Genomic DNA, 26,862 nt, shown 5'->3' on the forward strand with positions numbered 1-26,862 from the left:
AAAGAGGTAAAAAGCTAGACATCCTTTGATGGCTTTTCAGGAGGAAGATCAGGAAAAGAGTAACAAATGATAAATAAGAATGGTTGGTTGGCAGGGGCGGCCAGGTGGCTCAGCGAGTAAGAGTATCGGCTCCAGTGTTGGGACGACCTGGAGATCGAATCCCGGGCTCAGACACTCAGCACCACACCCAGAAATAACTGGCCATGTAACCTTGAGCAAGTTACTTAACCCTGATTGCTTAATAAATAAATAAATAAAAATAAATTTATTTTAAAAAAAAAAGAATAAGAATGGTTGGTTTGTGATCTGTTGCTTTAAAAGGATTACCCATTGAAATGTATGAAAGTATCAAGTATGTGTGTCCCACTGCAGTTAATGAAATGCCTGACTCAGATGCATTTGCTCTGGGAATTCTATCATTGAGATGCTATATAGAAGGATAATTATCTGGACTGAACATTCTGATGGCATCCTGAGACAGGATGCAGCATCGACCATATGAGTCAAACTTCTGCCTCTGCCTTGACTACCATTCCCCTTCAGCTTTCAATGGAAATAGCCAGAATCCTGAAACCAAGGGCCTTTGGAATAAAGATGCTTTCAGTCCTTGCCTAGAGCTATCACCCTGGGAAATAGTCCCTGTAAAGGTACAACCTTGAATCTTCAGGTCCTATAGCCCCAGCTGCTGAACACCTAGAAAGGAAAATCCTTGTCACCTGTCCAATGGTTCAACATTAGTAATGAATGTTTTTATCACTGGAAATTACATTCAGGAGTCAGGAGGACCTGAGTTCAAATGCAACCTCAGCCACTAGCTATGTGACCCTGGGCAAGTCACTTAACCCTGATTGCCTTAAAAATATATATATTCAAGGGGCTGCTAGGTGGCACAGTCAATAGAACACCAGCCCTGGAGTCAGGAGGACCTGAGGTCAAATCTGGCCTCAGACACTTAACACAAAAACTTGCCATGTGACTTTGGGCAAGTCACTTAACCCCAATTGCCCCTCCAAAAAGCAAATATATATTTTTAAGAGGCATTACACATATGGAAGGTTTACCTTCAAGTCAGATGGAACAATCTCGTGATTCTTAGGGTGTAGTGACAAAGGCTAGAAACATCTTTATTCCAAAGACTCTTGACAAATGTTTACTCTGTTTAAGGTAGAGACCACCATTGGCTCCTCCTAAGTTCTTGCTTAGCTTCTTCGTTAGCAACTTTAATTTTATTTCATTGAAAATAACAGTGTTGGCAATAAATAGTTTGTTTTACTCACTACATATCAACTTCAAAGTGCTATTTGTCCCTTAAGAATCTATTGTAGACAGATGATTTAGCTTCTCAAACATTAGATTATGCTATCTAGAAGAACACAAGAAAAATTAAACCCATGTTTTGGACTAAAATGATCAAATGATACTAAAAAGAGACTGCCATTATTTTTTTTCCTTGTTAGAAGTTGCAAATTTCACTGTCTTAAAAATAATATTCCATCCCTAAGCAGAATTAAGAGAATAAAGAACAGCATGCCAGCATTTTTGTGGCTTAAAAAAGCAGCACTATCACAAATATATTGCTTATCAAAGCAATTAATATCTTTCCTGGCCCCTTGAATTGGTTTAGAAATGTCCACTGCACTCTATCCAAGAGGAGAGATTACATCAAAAAGCAGGGAAGAGCTACACGTTGGGTGCAGAAGCATCAGCTTTGTCCCAGAAGTTGGAAAACTCATGCTGTTGACAATTAGTATCCCAGCCCAGAGAGACCCAAAAAATTTCATGGAAGTTCAGGAAAGGGCCAATATAACCTTTGGTCTGGGACAAGCAAATTTTAAATGAGATCTCTGATTCTGGCTACTCAGAATTTACTCCTTTTAAGTCATCCTCCTCAAAGATTAGCATTTTAATGACTGGCATCATAAATATTTATCAAATTGAAATGAACTGAATTGAATTGGCATATCCAGAAATCCTAAAGAACTTTGGCCATCTTAAAATGGAACTAAAGTACATACCTCTGGAATAAATGACCGATCCATCAAACCAATACACTATTGTCTACCTTTGAACTCCTTTTCCTACTGCTGCTCATGCCTAACCAAGCCCCAACGGTGTGTCACTCCCACCAACCACCTTCTCTATTCCTTACTTGCCCCACTTCCTAGCCATATCTTTGCTGTGCTGCCCATACTCCCCTCCATCATCCTCCTCTCCCTCTTCACTCAACCTTGGACATCTCCTTTGGGTCCCCTGGCTCTCATGCCTTAGTTTTCACCTTATCTTGTGTAGGTCTCCACACCACTTCCCAGCAGTCTTCATACCATGCCATCTCCCCCACTCCTTTCTAGTTCCCTTTTATATATGGTTTTCCTCCATGAAAAGGTAAGCCTTTTGAAGGCAAGGACTATGCATGTATTCTTGGCATATAGTAAGCAAGTATTTAAAAAATACTTTATCTAGCTTTCTACCTATCTATCTACTGAATCACAAGTTGTGCTGTCTGGCCTACTACCAATTTATGATATCGGATCTGAACTCCTTATTCATTACTGCATAGCGGTCCTATGATTTGTCCTGATGGAGGTGGGGGAAGGCTACCATAGCATCCACAGTAAATGTTCTAAGCTGTCTCCCTTCTCTTGAGAGTTGGCATGGCACAGCAGAGAGAACACAGAACCTATAATCAGAGGAGAGCGTTCTAACCCTGCCATTTAAGTATCCTTGTGACCTTATACAAAGGATGACTTCCCTGGGCCTTACCTCCTTCTCCGTAAAATGAGAGGATTTTTGTAAATGGCCTGTGGAACTCTTCCCAGCCCTAGAGCTATATCTGATGACCTAGGAATAAACAAGTATCTACAGGTATATAAAATGAAGCTAGAATATATTCATGGGTTTTTTTCTTTCTAGAAGTAAAGAAATCAACATCCTCTTATATATTGTCAAGTGATGTTCTAATGAATCTGTCTGTGTAAGCAGATCTAATCCATAAGCCCAAACAGGGACAAGCAACTAACCATCTGGTGATCAAAGAAACAGGACATGTATCCTGTTTTACTTGAGGAAAAAAAAGGCTATGCTAAAAGAGAGGGAAAGGACAGGATTATTGAAAGGAAAAGAACTGAGGTTAGTACTGCATGTTCCCTGAACATATGCAGCAAGAGACAGGCCATAAAGCACTCATTAGTTTTGCAAGGGGAAATCTGAGTGTTCCAGCCTGGGAAGATTATTGATGACTCCTCTCAGCATTCCTGCAAGGCTAATGTTGGCTGATGAGGCCAGACTAATGCTGCTGGTAACAGAAATAAGCATTTCTGTAAATGACAGAAAAGCCAATGTGACATCAGAGGGCCATTAGTGTCTGCCTCTGGGAGAGCTCTGACTCAGATGGATTTTAAAAACAAAAAGCTTGATAGCCAGCACAGTGTATATGATATTGTTCTGCCCTCCAAACGGAGCAAGGGAAGGTAGAGTTCATGTAACTAGAAGCTTTTCTGACTTCTGCAGATTGGAGATGGATAGTTTTGGTCATTTCTCTGCTTACTGGAAGGGAAGGCAGTGTGGAATGGTGAAAAACTTGCTGGATGTAGAATAAGAGGACCTGGGTTTGAATCCTGTCTTTGCTTCTTAAATCCCTAAATGACTTTGGACTAGTTACTTCAATTCTCTGGGCCTTACCATCTGTAAAGTGAGGGGTGTTGGATCTTTGAGGTCCAGTCAAGGTCTGAATCTCTGTTCCTATGATCTGTGAGCCTGTGAAACAGCAGAACTAGGAATCATAAACTGGCCCCTGTGCAGTTAGAAATAAATTATGTTTCCCTTTTCTTCAAATAATCTAGATAGCTCTGAAGCATAGGGCTAACCGGGCACAGGGAAACTGGATTCTGTAGGTTGGAAGCATCTACTGTATCTGTTAAAAATCTGATGTCCTAGTTATATAAGAAATTGGTTTGAAAAATAGAAAAGCCATTCCTTATATGAACTGATGCAGAGTGAAATAAAGAGAGTCAAGAAAAAAATATATGGGGCGACTAGGTGGCATAGTGAATAGAGCACTGGCCCTGGAGTCAGCAGGACCTGAGTTCAAAACTGAACTCAGGCACCTAACACTTACTAGCCATGTCACCTTAGGCAAGTCACTTAACCCCAGTTACCCTGCCTTCCCCCCTCCAAAAAGCAAAAAGAAAAAAAAGAAAAGAATATGTGCGATGGCTACTACAATATAAATGGAAAGAACAACTATAAAACAGTCAGAAATAGATGTTGCAAAATTATGAAGAACAAGGAAGTCCCCAAGTAAAAAAAAACCTGAAAAGACATCCCCACTCCACTCCTTTGTAGAGGTGGAAGGTCCATGGGTATAGAACATTACATTTATTTTTAGACTTTATCAATATATTGATCAGTTTTGCTTATTTTTTCTCTTCTTTTTTTTCCTTAGAAAATATTTGTTCTAGGTAATGACTTTCTGGAAGGGGGAGGGAGAAAGGTAATAGAAGAAATTCTGGCAATGTAAAAACAAAGGACATCAATTTTTAAAAATGTTAAAGAAGAATAAGAATCTTTCCCCAATGCTTGTATGCTCAGGCGATTTGGACAAGCAGCTTTCAAAAAAACATGCAAGCTACTGACACCCATAAGACAGTGCTCCAAATCACTAATAATAGAGAGAAATGCACATTAAGATGAGTCTGAGGCTTCACCTCACACTCCTAAAATTGACAAAAGATAGAAATGTCAATGTTTGAGAGACTCACTATTGGTAGAGCTGTGATTTTGTTGAGCCATTCTGAAAATAAAATTTTGGGAATTACATTAATTTTTAATCAGTAAATTATAAATACTGTTTGACTCAGCATAACACTTCTAGACATGTACCTCAAGGAGGTCAAAGATAGAGAGAAAAGGAGCAGCTAGGTGGCACAGTGAATAGAGCATCAGCCCTAGAGTCAGGAGGACCTGAGTTCAAATCCAGCCTCAGATACTTGACACACTTACTAGCCGTGTGACTTTGGGCAAGTCACTTAACCCCAATTGCCCTCCAAAAAAAAAAAGATAAGAGAGAAAAATCCCATATATACAAAAATATTTATAGTGTCACTCTTCATAGTACCAAAAAACAAGAAGGAAAATGGCTGAATAAACCAGGGGTACATGAATCTAGTGAGAAATTGTTATACTATAAAGAATGTGGAAAATTCAGAGAAACTTGGGAAGAGTTGTATGTGCTGATTGGAGAATAAAGTGAGCAGAACCAGGAGAAACATTTATATGATGTCTACCATAATGGAAAATAACATCAAGAAATTTCAAAACTCTAACCAGTGTACTAACCAGTCAACTTCAGAATGAAGCACATTTCCCTCCTTTCAGAAGAGAAGTATATTTAGATTAGAGATGCAGAACGGGATATGCACTCTCAGATGTAGCCAAGTCAATGACACAAATCATTGTGCTGATTTGTTTTGCTTGTCTACGTTTAATACAATGAAGGATACTTGAGATGTAGAGGGAATCACTGGGAGGTGATGGTAATGTTAAAAAAAAAAAGGATATCAATAAAATTATTTTTAAAAGAAAAGATTGGAAACCTCCAGTATTAAGAATACTTCTGGGGGGTGGAGTCAAGATGGCGGAGTAGAAGCATGACCTCCCCGAAGCTCCGGCTTCCACCTTCCCCAATCCATGTAAAAAGGGGACTCTAAACAAAATTTGGCGCTGCAGAACCCACAAAATGACACAGAGAAGCTAACCTCCCACTGAAGACAGCCCGGCAGGGTGGCAGGAATCAGCCAGCGCAGTGCTCTGGCAGCCAAGCCCAGCCCCACACAGAGACTTTAGCCTCAGGGCTGGCCTGACCAGCCAATGGCCAGAGGGACTCCAGATCAGCAGCAGCTGTGGCCTTTCCAGAGTTGTCAACACATAAATGCGAAGGACAAAGTGAGAGGTCAGTGCAGTCTGGACTTTGGGACCCAGTAAGTGGGAGTGCGTGGCAGGGCGAGAAGTCACTGAGATGCCGGCACAGCCAGCCAGCGCCACATGGCAGCTTCAGCTCCTGGCCTGCAGAGTGTAGGGAGAACAAGCACCAGTCTGAGGGGTAATCGCTCTTGCTTTAACCTGCTTAGATCTGGATTGCAGTCTAGGGTGGAGGTCCTGGGGTGTGTGACCAGCTTGCCAGAGCATGTGGAGGCCTCAGAGAGGGCACCATCTAATACCTCCGGCAGCTAAGAAAACCCCAGTGTTTGGGACGAAAGCTCCCCGTCTGGTGGTAGAGTCCTACTATGGCAAAAAGACCAGGGGTCAAGTGACTGAAGGGCAACATGACCAGGCAAAGGAAACAAAGCAGACAGAAGATTCCAACATTAGACTCCTAATTTGGGGGACAAAAAGGAGCAAAGCATAGAACAGGAGGAAGACAGTGAAGTCAGAATTCCTGCACCAAAAGCTTCAAAGGAAAATATAAGCTGGTTACAGGACATAGAAGACCTTAAGAAGCAGATAAAAGAAGTGGAGGAAAAATTGGGAAGAGAAATGAGAACAATGCTAGAAAATTACGAAATGAGAGTCAACAGCCTGACTGAGGAAAATAATACCTTAAAAAACAGACTAACTCAAATGGCAAAAGAGGCTCAAAAAGGCAACGAGGAGAAGAATGCCTCAAAAAGCCAAATTTATCATATGGAAAAAGAATCTCAAAAGCTCAATGAGGAGAATCATTGCTTCAGAATTAGATTGGAGCAAATGGAAGCTAATGACTTTATGAGAAATCAAGATGCTATTAAACAGATCCAAACAAATGAAAGAATAGAAGGCAATGTGAAATATCTCATGGGAAAAACCACTGACCTGGAAAATAGATCCAGGAGAGATAATTTAAAAATTGTTGGACTACCTGAAAGCCATGACCAAAGTAAAAACCTAGAAATCATCCTCCAGGAAGTTCTCAAAGAAAACTGCCGTGATGTTTTAGTACCAGAGGGCAAAATAGAGGTTGAAAGAATCTGCTGATCACCTCCTGAAAAAGATCCCAAAAAGAAAACTCATGGGAATATTATAGCTAGGTTCTGGAATTCCCAGATTAGGGAGAGAATATTACAAGCAGCCAGGAAGAAACAATTTGGTTATTGTGGAAACACAATCAGGATAACCCAAGATCTGGCAGCTTCTACACTGAGGGATCGAAGGGCTTGGAATATGATGTTCCAGAAGTCAAAGGAGCTGGGATTAAAACCAAGAGTCACCTACCCAGCAAAACTGAGTATCATGTTTCAGGGGGAAATATGGTCATTCAGTGAAAAAAACAGAGTTGAATAGAAAATTTGACACTGAGATACAAGAAGCAAGAGAAGCATGAGAAGGTAAACAGGGAAAAGAAATCATAAGGAACTTATCAAAGTTGAACTATTAACATTCCTACATGGAAAAACAATAATTATAACTTATGAAACTTTTCTCAGTAGTTGAAGGGAATAGAAATATGTATATGTCTATATATGAGGGTATATGGGCATATGAATACATATGTGAATGTGTGTATATATGTTTACAGGTATACATAGATAGAGGGCACAGGACCAATTTAACAGGAAGGGATGATACTTAAAAGGTGAAATTAAGAGATGAGAGAGGAATATAATGAGAGGAGATGGGGAGAGACAGAATGGGGTAAACTATCTCATATAGAAGAAGCAAGGGAAAATGGTTACAATGGAGGGGAAGAAATGGAAGGCAAAAGGGAATAGTCAACCTTATTCCCATTGAATTTGGCTTGAGGAGGGAATGAAATGTACACTAAATAGGGTATTTCACCCTCCAGGAGAGTAGGGAGGGAAGGAGATGAGAGGGGGGATGATGGAAGGGAGGGCAGGCTGGGGGGAGGGAAGTTGGAAGCACCCACTTTTCAAAAGGGATGAGATCAAAGTAGAGAATAGAACAAGTGGGAGGTGGGATAGGAGGGAGGGAAGTATAGTCAGTCTTTTACAACACATCTACTATGTTATTGTTTTGCATTAGCCACACATGTACAATCTACACTGAACTGCTTATCTTCCCAGTAAGGGTGGGTGACAAGGGAGGAAGGGAATGAATTTGGAATTCAAAGTTTTAAAATCAAACATATATATATATACTATTATTAATACTATTTTACATGTAATTGGGAAATAAGATATACAGGCACTGGGGCATAGAGATACACTGGAAAAGTCTAAGGGGGTATGGGAGAAAATATGGGATAGAGCAGATTGGAGGAGGGGATATCCTGTGGGACTGATATTTTGGGGAGGTGGGTAGGGGGGAAATGGGGAGAAAATTTGTAACTCGAAGTCTGGTGGAAATGAATGATGTAAATCAGAAGTAAAGCATTAAAAAAATGTTTAAAAAAAAAAAAAAGAAAAAATGGAGCGGCTAGGTGGTGCAGTGAGTAGAGCACTGGCCCTGGAGTCAAGAGGACCTGAGTTCAAATCTGGCCTCAGACACTTAACTCAAAAACTAGCCTTGTGACCCTGGGTAAGTCATTTAACCCCAATTGCCCTCCAAAAAAAAAAAAAGAAAAGAATACTTCTGAAAACTAATCTTTCCATTCTGAATGTATAAGTAAACAGTAAACCTTATGGTCTTGTCAATGGACTTACTGGTTTTTTAGGATAAAATCTTCCTTTGAGAGAGATGACTTTGTGACTTATAAATGACTACCCCAAAGGAAAATCTTGGAATCACTAGTCAAAAGTAAACAGATATTAAATCCAAATGGGCACAGTGCCCAGGAGATCAGCTGAACACTTAGAAAAAACCCACAGGGCAGCAGCCAGAATATTCTCAAATGCTAGAGCTGATGAGAAAGAGGACTCTAAATTGATCGGTAACCTAGACACACAAATGGAAACCCGTTATAGAACAGTTTGCCTCTCTTATCTCTGGGGAGAGCTATAAGAAAGGAAGAATTTGCAGTTGATTTCTTATGTACTCACAGTCAGATTTAATGATTTATTTATTCCTTACTGACTCTTTTTTACTTTAATAATTCCATTTTATAAGAATATTTTAGTGAAAATGAACATATGCAAGTCAATTCATACACATTAGATCTGGGTTTCATAAATTTAGCTTTGAACACCTCCCAAGTGAAAGTCTTTCTTGATTCAACATATATCTATTAAAAGATAGACAGCTTGGTGGTTTAGTAGACAGAACACTGGAATTACTGTCCACAGTGCCATAGTTTAAATCCTGCTTATTTTATTTCTATAGAAATTGATATAGATAAGCTGTATTGTTGTTCAATATTTTAGTCATGTCCAACTCTACATTACCCCATTGACCAACATGGGGTCTTCTTACCAAAAACCCAGAATAGTTTGCCATTTCCTTCTCCAGTGTGTCCCTATTTTACAAATGAGAAACTGAGGCCAATAGGAACTTACCTAGGGTCACTCAGCTGGTAAGTGTCTGAGGTCAGATTTGAACTCAGATCTTCCTGACTCCAGTCCCAGTGCTCTATCCACTGTGCCACCTAGCTGCCCCTACTAGCTGCATAATCCTGGGCCAATCATATGAACTCTCTCAGTCTCGGTATCCCCATTTGTAAAATGGGAATAATAATAGTACCCACCTCAGAGTTTTGTGGGGATCAAGTCAGAGAACATACACAAAGAAGCACTTTGGAAACCTTAAAACAGCATATAAATATTAACTATTATTAAACATCTACCGTAGTAAAAGACACTTTAATAATTGATGGAGATATGACAACAGAAATTCCTTACCTTCAAGGAGATTGTATTCTCTGATGAGGATATAGCATTTGTATAGATAAGTCAGTGAAAGGAGGAAGAGTGCTAGAATATAATAGCTAGAAGCAGAAAGGCTTGATGTAGGAGTGGCGCACATCTGAGCCTGTAACGAAGATTAAGATAAAGATTTTAAGAGGTTGAGGGGAGGTAGACGTGCGTGCCATCGACCACCTGTGCAAAGGCAACAAGATAGGAGAAGGGATGACAAGTTTGGGGGTTATCTCTATTGGGCCAGTTTAGCTGGAAATGGAGGAAATAATCTGACATAAACCCTGAAAGGTAGTTGGGAACCAGATTGTGGAGGGGTTTAAATACTAGGCTGAGAAGTCTGAAATTTATCATAGAAGACATAAAGAGACATTGTGGTGATTTTGTGTGTGTGTGTGAAAAGGAATGATATGGTCAGATCAGGAGATCAGGAAAATTATTTGGGCAGCTATGTAGAGAAAGGATTAAAGAAAGGAAAGACCAGAAGGGAGGCTGTTAAAATAGTCTTAGACAAGCAGTAATAAGAGCCAGAATTAGAGCATTAGTGATGTAAGGAGAAAGGAATAGATGTGAAAAATACTGTCAGAGCAGAATTGACAAGACTTGTGAACTGATTGGTTTGGAAGAATGAGGGAAAAAAGTCAAGGATGATTCCAAGATTGTAAACCTAGGTAACTGGATATAGGGTGGTGTTCTGCATGGAAATAGAAAAGTTTGGACATGTTGAGTTTAAGACACCTAGGAGACATGTGGTGGAATGTATTGCAGATGATAAAACATTTATTAAGCACTTACTGTTTGCTAGGCACTATGTTAAGTTCTAGAGATACAAACACAGGAAAGCAAGACACTCCCTTCTGTCAGGAAGCTTATATTCTAACAGGAAAGAATATCACATAAAGAAGGAATGGGAGGAGGGCAAGTATGAATTGATTCCTGATTTAGACAAAAGATGACTAAAAAGGAAGCTCACTAATTTAAAGGCAAAAGGTTTTATTTTCTTAGTTGTCTTATTTCTGATTTGATGGGTAATTCAACAATACTGATATTATAATATCAGTACAATAGTTTTCTTTCTTTTTAATACTTATTTATTTTTAGCTCTCAACATTCCCATTTAGAAGATTTTGAGTTTTCCATTTCCCCTCCCCTGTCCCCAAGACTGTCTGCAATCCGATATAGGCCATACATGTATAATCATATTAAACATATTTCCACATTAGTCATGCTACAAAGAAGAATTAGAACCAAAGGGGAAAACCACGAGGAAAGAAAAAAAGGAAAAATAGCCTGCTTCGATCTGCATTCAGACTCCATAGTACTTTCTCTGGATGTGGATAGCATTTTCCATCGTAAGTCCTTTAGAATTGTCTTAGATCTTTGCATTGCAGAGAGGAGCTAAGTCTATCAAAGCTGGTCGTCGTACAATGTTACTATGTATGATAGTTTTCAAAGTAATTTCCATTGAAAACTTATGAATAACTTAAATCCAGGAAAGAAAATAGTTGTGAGGGCTCATAACAAGAGATTGGCAACTGAAGCAACTGATGCTTTCACTTCTTTTAAAAACAAGACAGGAAGATTGTTGGAACTAGTGTTTTATCAGAGGCAATTGGTAGTGGATTCACTTGGAGTACAGTAACTAGAGGAAAGGAATCCAAACTGTTATACCATTTGCTACTGAAAGGAGAGGAAGCATGCTCTGAAACTTAATTGTCATGAGGACAGGAACAAGGGTCAAAGAGAAGGTATGCTCTGGGACAATATGGTTAATGTTGCCTATATTTTCTACCTTGGACAAATCTCTAGGTGCCTTACCCTAGTTTGGGCCTTAGAGGGCATGTATGCAGCAATGTGTTCTTACATCACTAAGAAGCTAGTTTGTTTTCCATTATCCTAATGAATTTTTATGGGGAAAAATTAACTGAACCAAATGCAAAATAAACCTTTCCTTATTTCCAGCTATAACTATTTTGTTTGGGTTAAATTTTAAAATCAAAAACCTCAGGATTTCCCAAAATGTACCACCATCCAGTACATAGCTAATGTAAGGGAAGAGATTTAGAGCCAGGAGGAAATTCAGAAATAACCAAATCCAACTTCCTTCATTTTCTCTTTCTTTTTTTAAAATTGTATTTATTTATTTACTTTTAGTTCCACAATCCCTTGAGTTCAAAAATTTTTCCCCACTTCCTCTCCTCCCTCCTCCCTCCCATGGCAGCTTGCAATCCCATATAGGTTCTACAAATACCTTCACATTAAACATTAGTCCAGTTGTAAAGAAGGGTAGTAACCAATGGAGTGAACAATGAGAAAGAAGGGACAAAACAAAACACAAGGGAGGGATCAAGTCGTTTGCTTCAATCTGCATTCAGACTCTCTAGTTATTTCTCTAAACCTCCCTCATTTTGCAGATGAGGAATGTGAGGCCCAGAAAGGTTAAGTACTTTGTCCATTGTGACGTAGCTAATAAACTACAGAGCTTGGATTCAAACTCGGGTCTTCCTGCTGTAAATCAGCCCTCTTTTCACTATACTATTTATCGAACACCTAGAAGATGCAAGTCAAGCTGAAGATACATAGACATATAAGACAAAATTTTTATACTCATTAAGGAGACAGTGCGGCACAGTGAAAACAGTGCAAGTTGTGAAATCAAAGAACGTGGGTTCAAATCCTGCCTTTAACTCTTACTACCTGTATAAACTGGAACAAGTCACTTAACTTCCATGAGCCTCAGTTTCTTAATTTGCAAAATGAGGGGAAAGGTGGACTAGATGTCCCTTTAAAAAGTTTATGCGGCCTTGCCCCCCTGCACTCTGAGGTCCAAGTGCCTACAGGTCCAGACCTCCAGACCAGTCCAATCCACCGATCAAGCACCAGTAGCTTTGGCTCTACATCTGTGTCCAGGACCAAGAAGAAGAGGCAAAGAAGCCATCCCATCAGAGAGGGGAGGTCTGGGTCCTGCCTGGAGCTACAGTCGGCCAAGTCAAGCTGGGCATGTTTAACCACGAGGGGCTACCTCCAGGCAACTTCAGCCTGGGCCAGGGCACAATGCCCGATGGGTCCTCCCACTACGGTAAAGGTGGCTATGTTGGGGGAAGCACCCCAAGACCATCCCAGCCCCAGCCATCATCCCAAACCTTCTTTACCTTCCCTTCAGCAGTGAAGAGTGAGTACAGCTTGGAGGGACCCTCGACCCCCGACTCCAGCCAGAACAAGGGGTGGTATGCCTTCTCTGTGCCCCCACCCCCAACTGAAGCCGGGCAGGCTAGTGCCTCCCATAATCTTCACCTCATGCCACCCAAAGAGGAAGACTCATCCTGCTCTTCCCCTTCCTCATCATCCTCTGGGGCTCCTGAGCGGGACCTCAGGGAGACCATCATCCCTGAAGCTAAGTATTGCGCCCGTCTGGGCCCAGCCTACTATGCGCCTGCCTGGACAGGGCCCTTCTGGCCAGGCCTGGGTAGCAGTGGCTCAGTTCCCACTGGGGCACTACCAGGTCCCCCTCTCCCTTCCCACCCTCTCCAGGCTCTGGGGACTTTTCCGGGTCCCAGGCCTCTTTACCCAGCCCCTCTCCAGCAGCCCCAGCCAGGGCTGGGCAGCAGCAGCGGCAGCAGCAGCAGCAGTAGCAGCCACGTCAGCAGCAGTAATGTCAGCAGCAGTGTCAGCAGCACCAGCGGTTCAAGCGGGGCAGCCAGTGAGGAGGGCATCCCATCTAGCGATAGTGGAGAAGAGGACACCCCAACCTCCGAGGAACTGGAGCTGTTTGCCAAAGAACTGAAACACAAGCGAATTTCCTTGGGTTTCACTCAGGCTGATGTGGGGATGGCCTTGGGCACGCTGTATGGGAAGATGTTCAGTCAGACCACCATCTGCCGGTTTGAAGCTCTACAACTGAGCTTTAAGAATATGTGCAAATTGAAACCATTACTTCAGAGGTGGCTGCAGGCTGTTGAGAACACTGACAACCCTCAGGAGGTGGTTCGAGTCTGGTTCTGTAACAGAAGGCAGAAGGGTAAGCGGCTTCTTCTGCCCTATGGGGAAGATGGCGAAGCATTGCCTTATGAGCTGGCCCCAGGCACTGCCCTCGTCCTGCCAACTGCTGCTGTACCCCAGAACTATGCAGCACCCCCACCAGCTGTGCCCCCTGCCCTCTATATGTCCACTTTTCCTAAGGGTGAGCCCTGCATCCCAGGCATGCCCATGCCTAATGGGGGCATCTGAGCCAGGATCAGCATTATAGGAACTCACTGGGGGTTCAGGATACCTCTTGCTTTCCCATTCCTTCACTTGCCCTATGACTGGCCATTGTCTGAGATACAGTGGTCAGGCCTTTTCCCAACCCTAGATTCTCTTTCTGCCCCTCCACTGCCCATATCTAGGTTTTTTGGAGCATCTGAGAAACAATATTCAGGTCTTTTTTCTCCTCCTTCTTTCACCTCACACTCCCAAACTTGTGATGGGTTTGGGAGCCAGTTTGGAAATAAAAGTTGGGTGGTAAAACAAAAACAAAAACCAAAAAAAAAAAGTTTATGCAATATTTGGGGAAGAAAAGACATATATGCATATTATTGGATTTCAAAAAGGAAGGAAATCACTTTAGTTTCCAAGAGAAAGTGGGATTTAAAGTAGGCCTTGGAAGGAAAGTAGAATTTATATAAACGAGGGATTGTTTTTATAGTTATTCAGTCATTTTTTTTTTCAGTTGTGTCTGATTTTTTCTGACACCATTTGGGGTTTTCTTGGCAAAGATACTAGAATGGTTTGCCATTTCCTTTTCCAGCTTATTTTGCAGATGGGGAAACAAGGTTAAGTGATTTGCCTGGGGTCACACAGCTATAAATGTCTGAGGTTAAATTTGAACTCAGGTCCTCCTGATTCCAAGACTAGTGTTTTATCCACTGCACCACCTAGCTGCTCTTAAGCTAGGGAAAGATGAAGGGAAATATTTGTACTATCACCAAGACTGTAGAGACTGTTCCTGTATGTTTAAGAGTCAAATGCAATGTTGAAAGAGGCAATTTGAACTGATATTTGGAAGCTACAGGTGAAAATGCCTTATTATGAGGTGAAGTCAAGACAAGAATGTGTATTTTTAACTTCTGAGCTGTGAAGGTTTATAGAGAGTTTGTGAAAAAGACACAAGGTCAGGAAAAAAAAATGTTGTGTCAGAATTATCTTAACTATTATATTGTAGAAATCTGTTCATTATAGGGGGAAAACATAAAGAGAAGTCTTTGAAACGTATGTCTGTTGAAGAGACTTTTGAAGAGACTGGAGAAAAACAGAGAAGAAAGAGAGAAAGGAGATGGAGAGCTCTTTTCTGATGAAACGTTTAATAATTTTATCTTATAAATCGGGTATTTTAAAAATAGCCTTTACTTGGCATCTTGATAGAAACTAAATGGTGTGGGACTATGTTTTCATGAGTGAAGAGAAATCACTTTGCCTTTGTGGTGAGAGTTTATGGCAACTCTAGTTATGACATTTCTCATCACCAAAATGTTGTGAATAATTATTTATGTTTCAGTTGTCACTGAATTAATTTGTTAATAAATTTCATGTTTAGTCATTTCAATATCTAAACGTAAAATTAAGGGGTTTACTATGCACAAGAGTATAAGTAATTACCACTGGGAAAGGTTTCTTCTTGTTGTTAAACAAATTTATTAAGCAAATAATAATTAAAGAACTTGTATGGAGCTGATTAAGTAATGAGAAAGAGGTTGCTATTTTACTAATTAGAAAGAAAATATCCAAATATACTAGATTTCTCTAGAGCATAGGATATTAAGATTAAATTTGGGAACAAGTCAAATAACAGGCTAAGTAACTACAAGTGAATGGTCAACCATAGTATAATCTTGGACGCATAATGAGTCAAAGTACAAAGGCAGGAAAACATAAGGCAAATTTGGGGAGCAGAAAGTAAACAATCCTGGCTAGAGTGGAGAGTTATGCATAGAGGACTAGTGAAAGCGAAAGCTGAAAATATAGGTTGGGACCAAAGGACCTTGAATGCTAAGCTAATGAAGAGAAAGACAGGATATGATGGTGGTGTTTATGTTAAGCACATCCTTTGGTCACAAAAGAACTCAAACATTCTTGAGTGGTGAAGTATCTTAGGAAGCCTAATTTGGTACTAATTTCCAGTTTATATCTAATGATAGTGAAAGAAGTACATCCCACATAAAACAATCATGTTGACCAAGGCTGACAGCTGTGAGAAAGGAAAGGGTGAATCTGGTACTCTAAAAGAATTGATAGAACTTGGCAACAGATTAGGAGTAAGAAAAGGAGTCAAAGATTCAATTCAACAAATATTTATAAGGCAGTGGGGAGCCTAAAGAAATGTTTGTTGAATTGAAAGATGATTCCTTTGTCCTTAGGGAATTTTTTTTTCCTATATCACAACCCGAAAGACACAGGCACATTAGTCCCAAAGTATTCATTCCCTATCCGTGAATCTTCTCCAGTGGCAATCTCAAAGGAAAATAAGTGAAATTATATGATCAGGAGCCAAAAGTGAGACCTGATATGAAAAAGATAGTATTATAAAAATATATCTTTTACATGGAAGGTCTTTGAAAGCAAAGTATGGTCTCTTGGGGTCTGTCCATTTCACACAGGGGGCATTCAGTATAATTATTCTAGTTGGAGTACGTGTAAAGGGGTGTGTGTGCATATGTGTGTGTGTGTGTGTGTAAAGTCAACTAGCAGGCACTGTGCTTTGCAATAATAATACAAAGAGAAGGGGGCAGGTGATCAAAGTCTCTGCTTTCAAGAAGGTCACCATCTAATTAGAGGACACAATATGCAAACAACTACAAATAAATCAGATGAATTGGAGATGATCTCAGAGGGAAGACACTAGCATTAAGGGGAATGGGGGAGAGGCTTCTTGCAGGTGATATTTAAGCTTGAAGGAAGCCAGAGAAGCCTGGAAGGAAAGATGAAGAGGGAGAGAATAGGAAGCATGGGGGAGAGGCAGTGAAAATGGAGTCAGGAGATGGAGTGTTATATGCAAGGAAGAGCAAGGGGGCCAGTCATCGAATCATAGATTATGCAGAGGGAATGATGTGTAAGAATACCAGAAAGGTAGAAAGAGACTAGGTAATAATGAGCTTTACAACCCAAACAGAAGATTTTATATTTGATTCTGGACTTCATAGAGTACAGATTTTCTCTCCCTTTGAGTCATTACAGCTTACTTTGTGGTGTTATTTTTCTTTTCATCTTGTTTAGGATCAGTTATGTTCACTGTGTTTTCTCTTCATGTGTTTTCAGTAAAGGATTACCTTCCAGTTCCACTTTCACATTAGAAGATAGTGCCATCTACTTGACTTCTGAGCAGAGCACACTGGAAACACAGGACGATAATGTCTCTGTATTGGACGTCTATTTAGTAAGTTGTGTTTGCCTTTTGTCTTTTTTTTTTAACTCCAGCCTTATCACTTTGTGGGTCCAGATGCCAAGTTTACACATGGGCACATTTCATAAAATTAGACACCCTTGATTTGTTTGTTGTAGTTTTAAAAGAACATAATGACATACCAAGGCTGGCCTTAAACAAGTGAAACCATTTTGAGTCCAACTTTATCTTCAGATAAAGTCAGTCTCCCCACAGTCTATCCACTTAAAGCACAAAATGGACAAGTCAAAAAATACAGATGAGACATCAAAAAATACAGAGGAGACAGTGGTATACTACTAAAGGACATTAGCAAGATCATCTGATTCTAATTGTAGTGGACTTCTGAGGGGGGAGGGAAGGAGAGAGAGAGAGAGAGAGAGAGAGATCAACATAGATACAATGGATCATCATTATTTGCAGATTACAAATTTGTGAATAAATATATGCCTGACACTTTCACAGTCTGCGTAGAAATGTGCAGAGCAGTGAAAAAAAATGAGTACCCTAATGTACATGTTTCGGCTGAGGTCAAACAAGGCAACCCCCTGCCTTCTTGTTTCAGCTTTCATACTGCCCTTATTCAGGTCTATTTAGTGCCATTTTTTTCAAATTTTTGTGCTTTTTGTTGGTAATTTTACTTTTTTAAATGACCACACAGCTTAGTGCTGTAGTGCTGTCTAATGTTCCTAAGCACAAAAAGACTGTAATGTGCCTTACAGAGAAAATACATGTGTTAGACTCATTCAGACATGAATCAGAAGCTTAAAGCTATAAGTTCAATGTTATTGAATCAGCAATACAATACATCCAGAAAAAGGAAGAAGAAATTCACCAATCTATGAACGAGGCCATTCCAGAAAGTGCTAAGTTAAATGTTATGACCAGAAGCTCCCAGGAACCTAACCCCTTCCCCTAAGAAAAATGGTTCAGTATTCATTAATTCAGTGTCTACAGTGACTTTATAGAACCTAACTACTGAAAATGATCAAAATTAACTGTGTATATTTCTCCTTCATGTAGATCCCCTTCTTTCTGCATATCTATACATAGTCCCATGAAAAAAATTAAGTGTTGGTTGATTATTTTCCATTTTTTCAAGTAACTATAATCTAAGCAAACACTCTCAGGGTATCATGGGTACATAAGAGTTTCAGCAGAAAACTGGAGATGCCTCATTAAAAAGATTAACAGAACCTAAGTTAAGTTGCATAGTTCGAAATGTTAGACACTTTAGAAAAGGTCTTTAGAATATGCAAATTACTGTTCTAACCCAGGCAGATTTCAGGACTAGAGCTGATTTCAAATGACCATTCAGATTAAAAGACTCTTATAATACCTGACAATTATGTTAAAGTTTGCAGATTGCTTTATTTACATTACTTTATTTGATCTCTCACAATAACCTTGTGAGGTAAGTGCTACAATTATTAGCTCCATTTTACAGATAAGGAAACTGAGGCTGAGATGTTAAGTGACTTGCCTAGGGTCACATTGCAAGTAAATGTCTGAAGTAGGAATCAAACCTCCTAACTCTAGTGTAGGACTTGACTATTCCACACTCTTCTACAAACTAAAATGCCTACCAAGCAGCATAGGAAGCCTTGTAGAAAAGTTGAATGTTATAATAGGGTTTCTGACCTTTTTTTTTTTAATTGGCAATCGGGGTTAAGTGATTTGCCCGGCGTCACACAATTAGTAAGTGTCTGAGGTCAAATTTGAACTCAGGTCCTCTTGACTCCAGGGATAGCACTCCAGGGATAGTACTTTACCACCTAGCTCCCTCCAACACCCCCCACCTTTTTTCTGGCTATTCACAAAGAGAGAACAAAGGCTATTCCTTTAAGATAATTCAGCCAACATTTACCCAAGATCTTTTGCTAGATGTTCCTGTTTGTATGAATGTTCTTTAGCAGAAGACTGTATAGTTCTCTAAATTGTAGTGACTTTGTCATTTAAAACTTCAGATTCTCAGCTTCTCAAATTCTCAGTTTCCTTATCCATCTGTGGAGAGGGTTACACTAGATGGACCCCAAGATCTCTTCTAGCTCTAATCTACAACCCTATGAAAATAGGTTTTTTTAGTGGGGGTATATATATCCTAATTTCACTAAGTTTCTTATTTGACTAGAAAATCATTTATTGCACAAAAAGCAAAGATAATTTTCAAAAATCTTTCTTGAATTTGCATTTTTTTTATAAATAACTGCAACTAGTTTTACATAATAGCTAAAGTTAACTATGATCTAACTCCAGAAGTCTTTAATAGTGTGCTGGACTTGGAGTCTAGGAAACTGGTTTTCAAATCCAGTAACAGACACTTCACTAACTTTGTGACTGTTGGCAAGTTGCCTAGCCCTTAATTTACTTATCCACGCAATGAAAATAATAACACCTGTAGTATTCACCTCAGAGTTATGGTGGGACTTAAGATCATTTATATAGACTACTTTGCAAACCTTATGACATTATGTAAAAATCTGACTTTATTCTTATACACTGACAAATGTAAACTCCATTGAGAGGAGTAGCTAAAAGGTAGGAAGAAAAATAACAGCAGAAACAACCAGAAATTCATAGAAGATATAAAAACCAAGACTGGTGAGCTCAATAAAAATTCATAGCCTCACATACACAATGCACAGAGTATGAGTAATAGATGGGCTGAACTAGAGATCCTGAATCAAGGAGGCAAATCTTACCCCTATAGGTGAGTCAGATGCAATAGAATGGGATTCATGAGTACACTAAGACTCTAGAAGCAAAGATATACCTTATTCCCAAGTCAGTCAACAAGCATTTATTGAGTACCTGCTATGTGAAAGGCCCTGTGCTAAGGGCTAAGGATACAAAGAAGACAAAAGATGATCCCCATTCTCAAGGAGGTCATAGTCTAATTGAGGAGGCAACATGCAAACAACTATATGGATTTTATATATATACATATGTGTGTATCTATATGTATATATGTTGTATATATGTATATGTGTGTATCTATATGTATATATGTTGTATGTGTGCATATGTGTGCGTCTGTATGTATATGTGTGTACATATATATATATATATATATATACACATGCACAGAATAAATTAGAGGGGGAAAATTAGCATTAAGAGGGGTCAAGAGAAGCTTCTTGCAGAAAGTGGGATTTTACCTGAGACTCAAAATAACAGAGAGGCACAGAGACATGGGCTGGGTAATAGGCAGATTCAGAAGTGCTCAAATGACTGGCCCCAAAGTCTAGTTGTCACTGTCCTAAAAGGAAAATCTTTAATGCCTCACCTCAGGAATCTGTTCTGAGCCCTATTCCATTTAATGTTTTTGTTTTCTTAGCGTATTTGAAAACAGAACCAAGCAAGGAGGGATTATGTTGGACAGCATAGTCTAGAAGGGGGAAAAAAGATCCTGATTAAAGTGATGGGCCAAATACAGTAAGGTGAAATTTAATGTGGATATGTATAAAGTCCTGCACTAAGGATCAAAAAAATCAACTTGATGACTGCAAGATGGGAGAAGCATGACTAGGTAACAGTTCTTACAGAAAAAAAAAATTAGGCAGGGGAAGGGTTTCTTTGGACCGTGAGCTCCATGTGACTCAACAGTGTCCTATAGGAGCTAAAACAAAGTAAAAATAAAAAATAAAAACCAGCCTTAAGCTTCATTAAAAGAAGCAGAATACGGAGAATGGCTCAGCATCCAGACAATTATGACCTAAACAGTAAGGGGACTGAAGATCAGAGAATTTGTTGCAAAAACTGGGGTTAAGACTTTAGGAGGGATAACATAAACACCTTTATGCATCCATAAGCCTTTCTTAAGAAGCTACTATGTGCCAAACACTATGGATACAAACAAAGAAGGAAAAAAACAGTCCCTGCTCTATAAGGAGCTTACAATCTAACCGAGGGAAGAGAATATGTACATTATAGGTATATACAGGCAGCTAGGTGATACAGTGGATAGGGTGTGGGGCCTGAGGTCAGGAAGACTCATCTTCCTGAGTTCAAATCTGGACTCGGTTACTAGCTGTGTGACTCTGGGCAAGTCACTTGACGCTGTTTGCCTCAGTTTCCTCATAAGGTAAATGAGTTGGAGAATTAAATGGCAAACCGCTTCAGTATCTTTGCCAAGAGAACTTCCAATGGAGTCACAAAGAGTCAGACACAACAGAAAGGACTGAGCAGAAGGGAATGATGAGCAGCTAAAAGGATCAGGAAAGGCTTCCTATAAAAGGGAATGCTTGATCTGAGTCTTAAAAGAAACTAGGGATTTTACAAGGTTCAGGTGAGGAAGAATTATGTTCAGGCAAAGAGAAAGCTAGAGCAAAGGTATCATAACAAGAGATGGAGTCCTAAGCATACAGAATGGTAGGAAGAGCAGTTTGGGGGACTCCTGTGTATAGAGGAGAGTAATGTGCAATACGTTTGGAAAGGTAGGTTGGTACCAGATGGTGAAGGACTATAGTGCTGGGCCTGAAGTCAGAAAGACTCATCTTCCTGAATTCAAATGTGACCTCAGACACTTGCTAGCTATGTGACCCTGGACAAGTCACTCAAGCCAGTTTCATCATCTGTAAAATGAGTTGGAGAAGGAAATGGCAAATGATTCCAGTATCTTTGCCAAGAAAACCTCAAATGGAGCCAAGAAGTTAGACATGACTAAAAGCAACTGGACAGCCGCATAAATGCCAAACAGGGGAGTTTACATTTGATCCTGGAGGCAATCGAGAGCCACTAGAGTTTGAATAGGGGCAGAGGAAAACCACATGTGATAATGGTCAGACCTTGGGCATCAGCATGGAAAAAATGGGGGTGGAAGAGACTGGAGGCTGGAAGATCAGATTAGGAGTCTGCTGTAACACCCCAAGTAAGAGAGGGTGAGGCTCTGAACTGGGGGTGGAAGAGACTGGAGGCTGGAAGATCAGATTAGGAGTCTGCTGCAACACCCCAAGTAAGAGAGGGTGAAGCTCTGAACTGGGGGTGGAAGAGACTGGAGGCTGGAAGATCAGATTAGGAGTCTGCTGTAACACCCCAAATAAGAGAGGGTGAGGCTCTGAACTGGGGGTGGCCATGTAAGTAATGAGAAGGGGACAGTGACAAGAGATGTTATGGAGAAAGAAAGGACACGATTTGGAAACTAATGTGAATCCTTCACACCTCTCCAGCTTGCCACAGGACAGCAGCAGTTCTATATCCTACTTTGAAAAATTCCTGCTGATCTACACAGAGCAGAGAGCACTGAAGTATAAACTTTTAGCATTAGGCCTTGAAAGTGACCATGTTACTCTCCAGCTAGGTTGGGATAACTAATGGAGATGGGTAGGAGAAAAGATTTTGAAAACCCAGAACATATGAAGTATAGCAGACACATATAGTGGAAGAAAATTAGTCTTCTACTTCATTCTCTCTTGTTATATACTTTACATTTACGCCTCAAGCAAATGCCCCTGCTATCAGATTGATAATTCTTACTTTATTTCTTAACAGAGTATGATTTACAGAATTCATTACCCAAAACAGCTCTCACTAAACCTGAGAAGAATAACATAGGGGTCCAAAACCATAATTCTCCAAGGTTTCAAGGACTCTACTGTTAACAATAGTAAAGTGAAAGATAAATTTCTGCTCCTTTCTTTTTGCCCCAGTGACTCTTTGGAAAGTCAACTAACCTGAATCACTATAGAAACTTTAGTGGAGGACCAGAAAATCTAATTGATCAAGTGTATATACATATATGTGTGTGTGTGTGTGTGTGAGACCCACCTATGACTGACTCTCACTGCCTATGAGCTAAGGGGGATTAAGAGAAAGGAAAGAAAAAATAATCTGCCTGTTACTTATAGGTATTTTCACTAGAACTGTTTGAGAGTAGACCAGACTCTTTCAGAAGTCACTCATGCCTTCCAGTGCCAGCTAAAGGTTTATCAGAGGTTGGGAGATAATGGGAGAAATACTAAGGAGAAGGAGAAGAAGAGGATATAATTCTGGTATTAGGAGATATGAAGAGTGAAACGGGCACTTGTCTTACTGGGTGATCAAACCCAGCCCTACCCAGTTATTAATAGATAAGGAGACACTCAATTAGCATTTGTTAAATTGAATTACTTCCAGCTTCAGCTAGAAGTCAGTCATCCAAAATGGTGGGCACCTCTTCTAGACAACTCAGAACTGGCAATTCTTATTACAAGATAAGGTCACTGATCCTCTACAAGTACTCTAAGTTAATGAGAAAGCAAGAGAGAAATAAGCATCATGGAAGTGGAAAAGGCTCACTTTACCTGCATCTCTTTAAGAGGCTTCTTTAAGTTCTCCTTGCAAGACCTAAAATGACTTTTTTTTTTTGCTGCTGTTGAGTCACATGAGTTGCATGTATCTGCACATGACCCCATTTGGGGCTTTCTTGGCAAAGATATTAGAGTGGTTTGCCATTTCCTTCTCCGGTTTATGTTACAGATGAAACTGAAACAAAAGGGGTAAGTGATTTACCCAGGGTCACACAGCTAGTAAGTGTGACCTTACTAGATTTGAACTCAGGAAGATGAGTCCTCTTGACTCCAGGCACAGCACTCTACTGTACTACCCAGCTGCCCCCCAAAATTGTCATGTTGTCCTACTTCTTTTTCACATGTCTGTTCCTTACCTTGCCCAACCCCTAACCTTATCTCCTCTACCTTTTCTTCTCTCTTTACCCCATGCCCATAAAACGTGCGATGATAGGGTTAAATTCTGATATTCTCTCTATTCCTTTAGTCCCTGTATTTTCATTGCCTACCCTAATGGGAGAAACCAGCTGGCTGCTTATTTCTAGTGCTGCTAATGTTTTCCATGCTTTGGGAGAATTTTAACTTTGTTCACAGCCCCTGCAGTCTCATATGGATGGTAAACAACATTCCCTCTGAGCTTTGCTTTGGGTTTTTTAGTTTTGTTTTTTAATGTAACCAACCTATGCAGATTCTTAAAGAGAAGAATCAGTCACTCTCCAGAGTCAAAACAAGAAGAAAGGAACAGGATGGGGAAAAAATATATCACATGCTTTGCAGGTTCATAACAGAAGCTTATCATATTTTCCTTGCTTCCACTGGTAGCAAAAATCTGAAAAGATAAGGAGTCAAATAACCTCCTACAGCCCCAAGAGCTTGGGGTTAATGGCACCATTTATAAGTTTCTTGTGGTTGTAATGGCAAATCTAGATTTTCCTTAGCTAAAATGCAAAAATAATGCTGGATTGTTGTAATTTTTCAGTCATGTCCAACTCACTGTAACCCCATTTAGGATTTTCTTGGCAAAGAAACTAAAATGGTTTGCCATTTCCTTCTCCAGCTCATTTTACAGATGACGAACTGAGTCAAACAAGGTTAAGTGACTTGTCCAGGGTCACACAGCTAGTAAAGTGTCAGAGGTCAGATTTTAACTCAGGAAAGTTCTGATTCCAAGCCCAGTGCTCTATCCCGTTTGCCACCTAGCTGCCCTGCTGCTGAAAAGATTATGTGATTATAATGTGGTGTTTTGTTAGTGTCAAATGGCTTGAAATCCATTCATCTATTTCTTTTGGTTCCAAAGGACTCTAATAAACTAGTTTGTCTTTTCTCGTGCTTATAATACTATAGTTTACTAAGGCTTGGCAACTTCATTGTCTCTAACATCCCTTTACTTATCTGGTTTTATAAAGTGTATCATATATATCACCACCTAGCCCCACTCCCTCCAAAAAAATAAATAAATAAAATGAAAGTATCTCTCTTTTTTTTTTTTTTTTGCTGTTGTTATGGAGGGGGGAAGGCAGGGCAGTTGGGGTTAAGTGACTTGCCCAAGGTCACATGGCTAAGTGTTAAGTGTCTGAGGCCAGATTTGAACTCAGGTCCTCCTGACTCCAGGGCAAGTGCTCTGTTCACTGCGCCACCTACCCAGCCCCCAAAAGTATCTCATTTCTAATCATTATTTTTTTATTTCAAACACTTCCCGTTTAAAATAAAAGACCATTTGTAGAAAAGAAGAAGCCTAAAGATCCTGCTCCTGATTAATGAACGGTGGCAGCTGTCATGTTCCTGGAAGAATAGTATGTGGTACGGTCACTAGTGTAGTATCGAGCTCATTTTAATCACATATTTGGAGGGGATTGTTTATAAGAGATAGAAATAGGAAGTAGATTGTGTTATTGTGGAGACTGTGTTCTTCATTGTTCATGTCTATCATTGAATGTTTTAGAGGCAGCTAGGTGGTTTGGTGGATAGAGTGCTGAGTCTAAAATCAAGAAGACCCAAGGTGAGGGGCGGCTAAGTGATGCAGTGAATAGAGCACCAGCTCTGGGGTCAGGAGGACCTGAGTTCAAATCCAGCCTCAGACACTTAATACTTACTAGCCGTGTGACCTTGGGCAAGTCACTTAACCCCAACTGCCCTACAAAAAAAGGCAAAAAAAAATTTTAAAATAAAAAAAAGAAGACCCGAGTTCAGGTGTGGCCTTGGGCAACTCACTTACCTTCTGTTTGCCTTAGTTTTCTCATCTGTAAAATAAGGACTTCCAGGGCTGTTATGAGGATCAAAAAGGATATTTAACATAGTGCTTATCACATAGTGAGAGCTAGATAAATACTAGTTGTTTTTTTTTCTTCTGTATTTTTTATGCTCTAGTTTTGTTTTGTTTTGTTTTCATTTGGGCAGCTAGGTGATGCAGTGGATAGAGGGCCATGCCTGAAGTCAGGAAGACTCGTATGTCTTCCTTAGCTCAAATCCAGCCTCAGATACTTACTAGCTATATGACCCTGGACAAGTCACATAACCCTTGCCTCAGTTCCTCATCTGCAAGATGAGCTGGAGAAGGAAGTGACAAAACACTCTTACAGTATCTTTGCCTAGAAAATTGCAAACGGGCTCACAAAGCATTGGACATGAGGAAACAACTAAACAACAAGGTTTTTTCACTCTGTTTCCATCACTATACCAGGCATATGAGGTGTGTCTGACTTCTTTAGGAATAGTCACCCCATTTAAGTGGGTTAGTGACCACAGAAACTCCCATTTCCTCCCCATTGCTGACGTTTAGGATTTTCATCTGCTTCCTTGTCTGCTTCTTTTAATTGTTGCCTGGGATGGGATGAAGTGTGGAGTGTACACACACACATGCACATGCACACGCACACACACACACTATCCCAGCCTTCCACTTAGATAGAGGATAGTTTGGGTGGCATTTGCAGTGGCAAGACTGGTGTTGTCAAGGGAGGCTTAGTGCCATCAACCAAAAAAAAGACATCACAGTTGGCATTTAAAGTGAATTGAGGGTACTTAGGTCTTTTCAGCACTAATGTCTTGGATAGCAGTAGAATCACTGCAGTACCAAGAGGGGGTAGCATTACTGCGATGAGCTATAAGAAACATGATTTCTGGGCAGCCAGGTAGCACAGCGAATGGGAGCACTGGCTCCAGTGTCGGGATGACATGTGGATGAATCTGGGCTCAGACACTTATTACCCACCCAGAAACACTTGGCCATGTAACCTTGAGCAAGTTACTTAACCCCAAATGCTTAGGGGCGGCCAGGTGGCTCAGCAAGTAAGAGCACCGGCTCCAGTGTCGGGATAACCTGGGGATCAAATCCGGGCTCAGATACTTAGCACCACACCCAGAAATAACTGGCCGTGTAACCTCGAGCAAGTTACTTAACCCT

General features: G+C 40.2%; 2 protein-coding genes across 4 annotated transcripts in view; both read left to right on the top strand.

Annotated features, from left to right (window-relative positions):
* PIP5K1B (phosphatidylinositol-4-phosphate 5-kinase type 1 beta) overlaps nt 1-26,862 on the top strand; it is a 351,452-nt gene that overhangs the window by 304,319 nt on the left and 20,271 nt on the right. The window contains exon 14 of the mRNA XM_069086926.1: nt 17,070-17,187. Within this exon, the coding sequence (XP_068943027.1) occupies nt 17,070-17,187 (118 nt within the window). The remainder of the gene's footprint in view (nt 1-17,069; nt 17,188-26,862) is intronic.
* LOC138161398 (POU domain, class 5, transcription factor 3-like) lies at nt 12,533-14,304 on the top strand. Of its 3 annotated transcripts, none has more exons than XM_069088235.1 (2): nt 12,533-12,858; nt 12,946-14,304. In XM_069088235.1, the coding sequence occupies exons 1-2, from the start codon at nt 12,780-12,782 to the stop codon at nt 14,004-14,006; spliced, it is 1,140 nt and encodes a 379-aa protein (XP_068944336.1). In that variant the 5' UTR covers nt 12,533-12,779; the 3' UTR covers nt 14,007-14,304. The 3 variants fall into 3 exon arrangements, with proteins under 3 accessions (XP_068944336.1, XP_068944330.1, XP_068944323.1); XM_069088229.1 differs by having other exon boundaries at nt 12,534-12,858; nt 12,943-14,304; XM_069088222.1 differs by having other exon boundaries at nt 12,535-14,304.

Source organism: Petaurus breviceps, unplaced genomic scaffold (genome assembly GCF_028583685.1).
Source record: "Petaurus breviceps papuanus isolate PSGF00001 unplaced genomic scaffold, PetGlider_PUasm1.0 118, whole genome shotgun sequence".
Taxonomy (NCBI): domain Eukaryota; kingdom Metazoa; phylum Chordata; class Mammalia; order Diprotodontia; family Petauridae; genus Petaurus; species Petaurus breviceps.